Here is an 11,676-nt window from a genome sequence, read left to right as displayed (position 1 = left end):
AGAAAGGTATGATCTAAATCAATGATTAAAAAGCTTTGTGTGATCAAGTTTTCAAGATTTTAAAATGCTACAGTTGTATGACAATTAGGTAAGCTATCATCCCAGAATATTTGTTGAGTAGTGTGATTATTCCTCTTTCTTCGTTTTGCAACAATAGACATTATTGCCTGTTCCTTGCTAATATCAACTATTTAAAAAAAAAAGTCTCTAGGAAATTGGAGGTATCTTGGTACTGAGGGTAGATACTAGAATAGTTCCAACTAGAAGATGAAGTGGCAGAACTGCATTTTGTTTCCTGGTCAGGGAGACTTTACTTCCTTCTCTTTTAAAATCTAGTTCTTGTTGCAGCAGGTAAGAATCTTTAGTAAGAATGTGTGTGAGGGGAGGGGGAGGACAAAAATATTCCTCTAGTCTCTCTGTTCATAACTTTGTCTAGTAACTTGGTAAATAAAAGCTTTTCAGCTGCTTTCATTTAACAAATTTAGATCTGTAAATTGGTTGAGAGTGGATAATCTAGAGTATATGTACTTGATGGAGTTCCCCAAATAAAAAGCAACTCTAAATAGAAGATGGTCTATAAGTAATTTGCCTGGTTACAGGATAAAGACAGTTAACCAGTCCTCAACTGCTTGCTGTGTCCTTCACTCTGCAGCCTGCCTTCTGCAAATAGGAATATTGCAGGCCTATGTCCCTAACCCTTCAGCTCACACCTGTCACTTCCCCCTTCTGTCTCCTTCCCAATTAAACAAATTTTTGGTCCTTCCTTCCTCTTATATTCAGCTGGATGTGAAGGTGTTGCTTCCCTCCACCTCCCTTCCCTCCAACTGCTCTGAAGTGAATATCTACAAGTTTTAGCATTTACAGTCAGTTTGGTGAAATGATAAGCTATTATGAATGATTTATAATAAGAAGGTACGGGATTATTGCAGGTATGTGTAACAGTACCTGTGTTTCTTATGTCAATGACTTTACAATGCTCTTGACTTGGAAACATAAGCCTCTGTGAAGTGATGATTTACAACTGGTTTCTTTAAATGCTACAGCTGCATTTATGTGCAACAAGGAATGGTTCTGGATGTTCTCTAATTTCCTTGTGAATGCATTCACTGTGTGTTGCTTTTAAGGAGTAGGAGAAGAAAATGTGTACCAAAGAACTCAAGTTCATATTCCTTTATCCAACAGGGTATTTGGGACTGGCTCTATTTTCATGTCTCCTGCCCTAAATATGAAGTGAGGGGTGATGGTAACTTTCCTTGAGCCTTACTGGGAATGTAAATAAGACCTAAGAAAGTTGCTGACCATGCGGTTATCTTGTTGTGTAAGGGTTTGTAAATATTTTTGGTTTCTTAGTTACAGGGGAATAGTTAGTCTTCCTTTTTTTTTCTGAAAATACAGTCATCCTAATAAGTCTTGTTAAGACTGGAAGTCTGCTCCCTTTTCCACCTGGTGAGGGTTGACAATGACCACAAACACTGATTTCCTAAAAGGTAATGCAGTACCTAGTAAACTCGGTGGAAATTACAGGTGATGACAGCATCTGAGTGAGATTCCAACAAACTTCCTTGGTCCAGTTTCAAGCTTTTCATCTGCAATGGCATTTTAAGAGAGAACGAAAGTGCAGTTTTCAGTTTGCTAGGACGGTCCCTCAGATACATTTACGGAGAGACAATATCAAGAGCTTTGCTTCTCTTCCCCAGAGCCTACCTACTTATTGGTCGTTCATTTCAGAATAACTGGCTGCTGAACACGCTGCCATAATCGCAGGTGTCTTCTCACCTGAAATAACTCTAAGTCTTCTGTTCTTGGGCTTCATGTTAAATGGGGAGAAGTTTCTCATTCTGATACAGTTTTGTGAAACCAGTTGATACCTGCGTGAATTCAGTATCCATAACAGCACACCTTCCAAGAGTTTATTTTTAGACTGTGGAAGACATGATGGGATAATACTAATCAATACACCGTTGGTGAAGTTACAGAGTGTTTGGCAATCTTGGAAGCCTGCAGTTGTCATAACATTACATAAGAATCAAGCTTTTTCTTCAACTGCAGATTTGAAATATGTGTTCTCATAGTCCATCACTGGGGTATCGGGTTATCTTTATTCTAGTAATATTGCAAGAGGTACTCACTTTTTCTTGGTAGTTGATGTTTTCTCTCTTGCATCCATCTTAGTAAAGAGAAATGAAAGTTTGGATCAAGAACGTTGTAAGCACTCCGTCCTGATGATCCAAGCTACTCTTTTACTGAGTATTTTGCATGTTGGTATAATCTGAGTGGTATGAAAATTGTGTGATGGACTTAATTGCAGGGAAGGGTGCTGTGTCCAAAAAATAAGTAGCATCTCCACTGCAGCATTTACTGGCAAACAAGGCAAATCATCTTCTGTGTAAGAACAAGTTATCTTTTGAAATGGCGCATTCAGCAGTGCGTTCACTTGCCAGCAGTTTTGTTTTGTGTTTCTCTGAATAATCTTGGAGATGGGCTCAACCACATTATGCTGGAGGAATAAAATGGAAGATCGAAGATATGCACATAATACCTTCTGAGATTGAAGGTCTTCAGAGATCAACACCTGCAAGCAAGGAAATGCTTGCCCTTGCCTTCTAAATACATGCTTAATTCCCATATTAGACTTCTTCTCTCTAACTTTTGTTCTTCATGGTTATTCATATGGTCAAGTGGAACATAGACATTGTGTTTTTTCACTGCCAGTGTTGACAAAGCAGTTTAGACTTGAGAACTTGTTCGGTCTATTGCTGAACTATAGTCTGCTCAGTCCATACATCTAAAATTTATTATCAGCTAACAGCCTACTTGGTGCTCAAGGAAATGGTCCCTCATGGGACAGGATCTTAGTTCTTATAGTTTTGATATAATAGTGTTTTGAGCTGTTAGGAATCTGATTTTGTGGCATTTTTTCAATGAAAGGGTTTTCCCTGGTAGCTATTCCTATATACACTAGAAGAATGAAGTGTTCCTGCCTGACAGGGTTTTCCTGACCAAATTTGTATGTGATTTAGGTTTGCAGGAAAGTAAACTTTTTCCCCCATTTCCTAAGGCTTATTTACCTACAGTCAAAGTGTAGGTCTAGTAGGACTGCCAGGTTCTGTATTGATAGATCCTTTGGTTAATGTCCTTGCTTGTTTGCTTCAACTAGAAAAAAACCCAATGGGAACACCCAAGATGCATTGGTAACAGACAAGGCCTGTTAGGACTGCAGGAGGTGTTCCTCTCCCATACTATCCATGACCATGGCAGGTTAGATCAGCAGTCAGTCCATATTTCTTAATGTTGGTGGAGGAAGTTTGTCAGGTATTTGTAGAGTGGCTACTTGGCACTCTTGCCACTGTTCTGTCACAGTAGCTTCTGAGAGTGGTAAGACACTTAGGAGAACAGTACTGTGATCATTATCCTTTTGCAAAGATTTTTGAGACCCAACTTGGGGCCAGAGGCAAAGGGATGGAGGATCTGAGGAGGGTTGCTTGGAGCCACTCTCAACAAATATGTGCGTATATCCAAGCACTCAGAAGTTACATCTTGAACTACAACTGTTAGTATTAACTGAGTGTAGATTTACCACCCAGCTTCCTTGATGGTCTCCTACAAGAGCCTTTTGTTTACCATAATTTAGAGCAGTTTTAAGTCCTGTGATGTAGTTTTACCTTTTATGCCTGTATGAAAGGGGAAAGGTTGAGTTTTCTCTCAAAGCACTGCTAAATGAAAAAGCTTAACCTATATTTGTGCTATGGGTATGCACACAATATTGACGTTGAACTCAAAAGACTGTGGTTGTTGTCCAGCAACCATTCTTTTTCACCATCCTTTCACAGTATGTTTTCTTTGAGCTGCTAAGTATTTTTAAGTTAACTAATTGGGTAATATTTCTGCTTAAATGACTGATGTGTGTCAAGCTGCAATAATACTGGCTCACCTCATAAACAATAAGTATCCTGCTGTTGTAAAGAAGCTGTATTATTTTCTTCTTTTGAGGGGGAACTGCATCAAAACCTCTGAATTAATGACAGTTTCATGGGATTATGTTGACCAAGAAAATGTGCCCCAATTTGCTCAGTTCTGGGATGATGTATACACATTGTAGTTGACTTAAAAAAAAAAAAAAAAAAATTCCCTTTTGTTGCATTCTTATGTAGCTTCATTGATGGTTCCTGCTCTTTTCTTTGAAGGTAATGATCATGGCTGGCATACTTAAGGGAAATGTTTGTATGCCGCACATTTTCATGATCTCTTTTCTGTGCTTAGTAATTTAGTAGTGACTACCTATCTCTATGAAGTTCTGTGCTAAGGAATTAGAAGCAAGGGTTTAGATGTGTTAGAATTTCTTGTTAAAGTTGGGGTGGTTTTATTTTTGCCTTTGAAACTAATTGGATAGAATACTGTATTACAGATCCTAGATAGATAAATTGGAGTCTTTAATCTGTTTTCCCATTTGATGTTACTTGATGCTGTCTCTTGTAAAAATAAAAATAATTAAAAAACAAAACAAAACCCACACCAAAAAAATCCCACAAACAAGCCCACAGTTCTTGACTTTTTCCTGGTTCAGTCTTTGTTTCAGAGAATACTTCATTCTTCAGGAGTAGTTACAATACCTAGGAAGAAATTGCAATTAACATTGTTTACAGAAACCATTAAAAGAACGATGGACTTCTTGTAATAATATATCTGAATCAAGAATTGTGCCTCAATCCTTTTTATAATTTTTGGTCATAGTAGAATGACTCCTTTATGATAGACTGCTGAAAGGGGGAAAGTGCTGGTGTTGTCACATTGATTCCTTTTAAGATGGAAATCGGTATTACTTTTCTCTTACTGTTGATTGTATGCAATGTTTTAAAGTTTCTTACTTATAAATTATTGTCTCAGAAATATTAACCCTTTATTTGACTGCTTTCTTTCAGAGATGTGGTACTGGGTTTTCCTCTGGGCTCTCTTCTCCTCTCTCTTTGTCCATGGTGCTGTGGGAGTATTAATGTTTGTGATGCTGCAGAGGCATAGGCAGGGGAGGCTTATCTCTGTCATTGTGGTCAGCATTGGATTTCTGGGGTCTATAACTGGAGCAATGATAACCAGTAAGTCTGTCTTTTGTTGTTTGTTTCGTTTTTTCTTTCTTCCTTATTTTACATCTAACTTCCAAAAAGAAAAAAACCCACCTCTTTCTTAGTGATTTGTTAATTGTTTGTTAAGGATTTTGCCTTAGTTATATAGCTATCCTAATGATAATGACAGCTGAGTTGCTCTTCTATTGTGTAAAGATAAAACTACTATAAATTGTTAGAAGAGTGCAAAAATCATCCTACTCTTTCATTTTGGAAACGTTGGGTACCAAGCTATTTGAAAGGTGTATGTATGCTCAGCAGGTAATATCTTTAAGGAATCAGGAAGAGCAATCCTGTCCTACCATACTTGTTGCAGACTTTTTGTCAAAGGTTTCTGATCAAGATCACTGCTTAGTACTCATAAAGCCATGAGTTTCTCTTGGAAATGAGGTCCCGATTCCATTGGTGGCAAGGCTGAATTCCTGCTCATTTCTTTGGGCCTGCTGGAGGTTTTTAAATTGCACCTGAAGATGATGTTGCTCTTTTAAAAGATCATAAAGGTGCAATGTGGGTAGTGATTTATAGCTAAGAAAATCATTTGTTTGGAGAAGTTACACTTGTTTCGTGGACTTGAAAGAACTTTCCAGTCTTGGCTTGGCCAGAATGTTCCTTTCTATTTTATTTGGGGTAGGGAGGAAAAAGGGAGGATGGCCATTAAACACTCCCACCACCCCACCACCACCACCCCCCACATGCTTCTCCCCGCCAAAAGCTATGCTGTTCTAGGTAAAATGCTCTTTGGCAAGGACATCTGTTAATTTCTTATCATGTTAGTCTAATGCCTAGCACTCAAGATACGTGCAGACATTTGTTTTTATTTCTTGATGTTGTATCCAGATAGAAGACACTAACCATTTTTCTGTCAAAGCAGCATGCTGAAAGGTTTACAGAGCTATAGTTAAAACCTGTGTCATTAAAACATTGCAGAAAGCAGAAGCATTTTATGTAATAAAGTGCAGAAGTGTTACACCTGACCAAATATGGCAAACAAGTGATGTTGCCAAGATAATTTTGAGGAAATGCTGCTTAGCTGTTTTCATCTACAGTTATTGGTATCAGATGCTGGTTTTCCATGTTTCCTAAGAAATTCCATTTTCTGTGTCACTACTGAAATATACGCCGACAGATCAGTAGGACACTTTATTCAGTTTTTGGCTTTATCATATCCAGCTACTTTTATCTAGCTCATAAATAAGCTACAGTAGCTTTCCCAAGGAAATAGGAACACGGTGAGTTTCCTGTCGGGGGGACGGGTGTGAAATAGTGAATATTATTTTCACAGGAAAGGAGCTTGTGCTTCATTGTCTGAAACAACAGGTAAGGAGTTATCAACATTAAAATCAATGGATTGAGTGGGGCCTATGTTAACCTGAGCAGTAGTTTCTGCCCAAAGATCTTCAGTGTTATTGACAAGACGGTCTAACTTGAAAGGCCTTTGAGGATAAGGAACTGTACATCTAGTGACCTCTTAAACTGTAGACAAGCCTTGCTGCCTTTCATTCCCGTTTTTCTGTGTACTGCCCAGATTATCAGAATAGTGGTATCATTTCAGCTTTGGACACATTCATGGATGATTTGTGACAGATTGTTCCTTATTGCTACTGAAAGTCCTTCTTGCCTGTTGGTTTTCAAGGTTAAATAAAAATGCAAATTTCATGAAAAGTTTCATTAAGACTTTCATCAAATTGTTGTTTTAACTGCTCTCAAGTCTAGAATGTCCATCATTTAACAACAGTATAGTTCAGTATAACTCTTTTTTTTTCTTTTGCTAAGGTGGGGTGGAACCAGCTGTGTGCCTTGCATTAGATGTTATACTGATTTCTGTCCTATGATTAAAATGGCAGTAGCTCTGTTACAAGGTCCATCATGTATGACCATTTCTGAAAAAGTGAAGATAGGAAATGTGATGCTGGAATATCCAAGCAGAGACTTTTACAGTATTCTGTGGTCGGGAAGGTTCAGGTTTAATGTTTCTCAAATGAAAGTACTTTGTCTTTTATCTATGCATAAAAAGAGGAGCAACACAGTTGTATCTTTAGCATCCAATTTTACAGGTGAAAACATTTAATAAGTAAGCAGTACTGTGTTTGTGTAAATTCAGTAGAGAATTTCTGCAAGCTTAGACTATAGAGTCCTTGTGTGGTTCCCAAAAGTTTTGCACAAAGCATTGCAACTTGGATAGCCAAATACTTTTACCTTCAGGTATTTTACTTTCTGAGCAGAAGTGTGGTGTTTGATACTGAAAGAAACTCTGAAGGGGCCTTCTGAAGACAAATTATGGGGACAAAATATTAAAGAGAGGATATTTGATAGCTATTGTGCTGCAAACTAGGGTGCAAGTTGAAGTATTTAGTTGTTTGGATATGCCTGGTCCAGTGCTTAAGAAATTGAAATAGCAAATGGACTTCCATTTTGTATTTCCAGTTCTCTGCATCATTTGTGTAGGTGAATGAATGCAGTATAGATTATTAAATAATACAAGTTTAATTTTGCTCAGGTAGATTTTTCAAGCTTTCTGGCCTGCTGGGATCTGTTTACCAGCATATAGAAGAGCAAGAAACCCTTCAGTTTCTAGGCTTTGAAAAATCATGGAACTTAATGGTTATAAAAAAAGGTACCAAAAAATGTATGAAATAGCACTGGGTAGTGTCAAAACCAAAAACAACCTACCCAAAAACTCCACCAAAAAATCAAACACCTCCCAAAAATCCCCAAATGAAAAGCAGGTAAGTGTCAGGCAAGGATTTTAGCTGTATTTCATCCAGAAGGGTCTGTTCTTCCTCCTTTCCCCAAGCACACTCCTGTTTGGTGACATATTCTTATTTTCCTCATTGGGAGCATATTGTAGTATACTTTGGCTTTGTGCCAATTGTGCTGGGTTATGCATTACAGGCTGTATTGCACACTGTTATTTGAGTATAAATACATAATTATCAAACCACCAAATTTTTATGGTTTTATTATTGATATTTTCCAGAATATCTCAGTGTTTTGTGAAGAAGCCAAAAATTTCTGTTATTGATTAACAGCATTGTATTCTGGTATCTCAATTTGGCTGATTTGAATTCACTTTGAGAGTTCAATCACCAAAATAATTTTAGTGTCAGTACTGGGCTCAGTTTAAAGGATCTCTTTCATATTTCGAGAGCAGATAGTCAAGGAACAAAGGGAAAAGCTTATGCAAGATATCTGAGTGAAATACCATAAGGCTAGCCTTCTGGTGAGATATTTCTGACAAAATATATTGTACAGGGTATGTTGTTTTTAAAAAAAAAAACAAACAACAATAATAAAAACCCAACAAAACAAACCCTTCCAAACTTACCTAAAAGTGTGATCAATAATGTTTGTAAATACTGTTATGGTCACAATTATTAGCGAATTCTACTCTTTCTAAAATTTTTGTAGAGACGAGGTGTTACTTTTTTAAGATGTCAGACAATTCAGATACAGATTGTACTTTCAGAAAATCTGTTGGGACTTAATGTGTTTCTGTGTCACTAATGGGTTTTTGATCACTTCAGCAGACTATTCCTGTTAGTGACTGCAAAAACAAGAAAATTCCAATTTTTTTTAACTCTTGCCTGTTATTTAAAAAATTGTGGTGGCTTTTCAGTTTTCTTTGAGCCTGAAAAAGCCTCTGTGATCTCTGAAAGCATTTAATTATGATTAGATAGCATCTAAAGGTCTATAATTAAATTATGTGTTTTGGTCTTCAGGAATAATGTTCATTCTGAAATAAAGGACAATAAACTTAATGTTTGTTCTTCAGTCAAGGAAAGCAAGCGCTGTACAGAAAACACCAGTTCAGAAAATACTAAATAAAAGCTTCATTCTAAGTCAACTCTTTAGGTTTGGATTGAGTAAATTTTTTATGTATGGACACAGCTATATACAAGCCTGTATTTCCTTTTTTGAATGAACATTTTAGTATCCTTAAAAGGCTCAGTAGTTGTTTGAGCACCAAATGTTATTTGTCATTAACATGTTGTTGTTTTTTTTTTTTTGACTGATTGATATGAAGACTTGTCTTTTTCTGAGGCGCTTGCTCCAAGATGTAACAGCTATACACTTGCTCTCTGACTTTTGTTCTCCAAATGCATGTGACAAATTCAGTATGTGAAAGACAGTAGAAGGGAGTTAGTATCACCTGGCTTTTTCTACAGTGCAGTATTTTGTTTCTGGTTTATGCTGGCCATTTGATGTTATACTTGAAATGGGAATTTTCACAGAACTGCACAAGAAAAACGATCTCTTAATTTTTAATGTGTTGTTATTCAAAATCTAATCATTGGTTAAAAATTTCCTCTCATATGCCTTCATGGATAACAATGTGATACTTTGATCTTTTTCGTGTTTTGCTTGATTTGCTAAACAATTGATAACAATTTATTAACTTAAGACAAAACTAAACTGACATAATATGACCAGGTTATTCAACTGAAATATTCAATGAAGCTGATAAACATGTGTTTACAGTTATTTTATAGACACTAGGAGTTTTACTGTTGTTGTCTTCTCCCTGACTATACGAGCAATATTAAACCACACTTAGAACTTGGTCAATTTTTAGAGGATTTTTTTTGATACATTTTCAAATTAGCAGAAGGCAAAAACAAAAAAAGATTGAAGATGTCTACAGGGAAACAGCATGATTCAATTTTCTTAAATCAAACTGGTGTTGGAAAAGCTAATCTGGTTCAGTTGGGAAGGACTGAAATAACTAGAAACATACAAGCAAAGCTAATAATTCTGTAATGCCATGAAGTAATACAGTGTTTGGTAATATTCTATAAATAGCTCATGCATAGACACAGTAAATCATTTGTCATGTATTTCAACCTTGGCTTTTTCTGTGATTTGATCATTGTTTTTCTTGTGATTCTTAGGTGCTGCAGTAGCTGGAATTTACAGAGTAGCAGGAAAGAATATGGCTCCCTTAGAAGCTCTTGTCTTTGGTGTTGGACAGACAGTACTGACATTAATTATCTCATTTTCAAGAATTCTTGCAACGCTTTGAGACTTTTGTAGAAGGGGGAAGAAATCAACTAAAGAAATCTTTAATCTGAAGAGAAGCTTCCTGAAAGTGGATTCATCAACTGAAGAACTTGAATTCTAGCGCAAGAGAAAGGAAGCTATGTGGAACCTGCACTACAACTCCAGAGGTTCAGTCAAATGAACAGACTGTCCTCTAGTGTCTGAATTGTTGTACTTCTGCACTGCGCCTTATGTGCCTCAGTCACAGGCAAGGTGCAATCCATGCGTGCGAAGTTGAGATAAAGCACCTTGAATAGCTGCGAGTCAGGTTAATGCTTGGTGATGGGATTGTTGTTCTTAACAGTGTTGTAATAAAATAAAGGGACGCTCCTGAAAATTGCTGCATGTGCCAAACTCGGAGTTTAATTCTAAACTGTTGGTTGGGTGAGCTTTGAAATTGTAATTATAGAAGAATGCTGTGAACATACATTCTACTTGAATTCAGGTAAAACGGCGAGAGAACGGACTTCTGTGTTAGCAGAATCTCTTTGAATGCTGAATATTCTTATTCAGCATCCAAAGCAACTGTTAGGTCTGTTTTGAAATGTAGAATAATATTGATGGGGTTTAAGAACCACAACTTTAGCAACCCTGATGTAATTAGCATTATGTGTAAAATGGCTCATGGCAGTTTTCTGAAGCTCAGAACATAATTTCTTCATGGTTTTAGCTTGTCAGAACTCAGTAGTTTATGGAGACTGTATGAGGGTTACTAAATACAATCTGTTGTGTATGCACAAACAAATCTTAAATTGATGCTTCTCTTGAAATTATTTTGTCTTAAACACAGAGATAGTTACCAGCCCTTCTGAACACCTCAGAAAGGTTACTTTTTGCATATAAACTCTCTGTGTTTAAGCACTGATAGGACTCTTAACCCTACACGTATTCTTTAAAGAACACACAAATATAGCAGACTTTAAGAGAATATACCTATGAGAAAAATAGAAAGGGATTTAAAAAAATGATATATTGGTTTTCTAACAAACAAAAATGTTGAGTTGAATAAAATAGTTACTATACTCCAAAAGTTTGGAAGTGGGGCAGCATTAATGTGTTTACTACCTTGTTTCTGAACACTTTGTATCTTTGGAAAGATTAAGATACCTGGAACTTTCAAATACTTAGCTTTCAGTAGAGTTTGTGCTTTTCTAGTTTAAAAGGGACAGTAGTGTTGTGCATGTGAAATGTCTTAAGTGTGAATGTTTTGGAGTGAACAGAAATTTTAAGTCTAAGTACTAATTTTTTATGAAATGCATAATTTAAAGGACACAAAGTTCTGTAGGAGGAATAAGGGATCTCTTGCACCTTTCCTCAACTGGATGCTTTTCAGCAATCAGCTTTTAATGCTGACAGGAAAAATAAATTGCTCAAAGGTTTCGCTCTTAAGATGTCAGAAAGACTTTCAGAACTACTGAAACCACTGGCACCCGCTGCGCAGATAAAAGGGTATGGTTAAAATATAACTTACAATCCAGCCGTATTGCTTAGTGCTTCAAAATATTATAATGAATTAACCTGT

General features: G+C 36.6%; 1 protein-coding gene across 1 annotated transcript; it reads left to right on the top strand.

Moving 5' to 3' along the window:
* Positions 1-4,660: 4,660 nt before the first annotated feature.
* On the top strand, positions 4,661-10,457 carry TMEM170B (transmembrane protein 170B). The gene is made up of 3 exons (XM_009884197.1): positions 4,661-4,671; positions 4,885-5,090; positions 10,007-10,457. Exons 1-3 carry the CDS (start codon positions 4,661-4,663, stop codon positions 10,135-10,137), a joined length of 348 nt encoding a protein of 115 aa, XP_009882499.1. The 3' UTR covers positions 10,138-10,457.
* Positions 10,458-11,676: the final 1,219 nt, after the last annotated feature.

Source organism: Charadrius vociferus, unplaced genomic scaffold (genome assembly GCF_000708025.1).
Source record: "Charadrius vociferus isolate BGI_N301 unplaced genomic scaffold, ASM70802v2 scaffold444, whole genome shotgun sequence".
Classification (NCBI taxonomy): Eukaryota; Metazoa; Chordata; class Aves; order Charadriiformes; family Charadriidae; genus Charadrius; species Charadrius vociferus.
The sequence above is the reverse complement of the archived record's forward strand: the minus strand, read 5'-3'. Positions and strand labels throughout refer to the sequence as shown.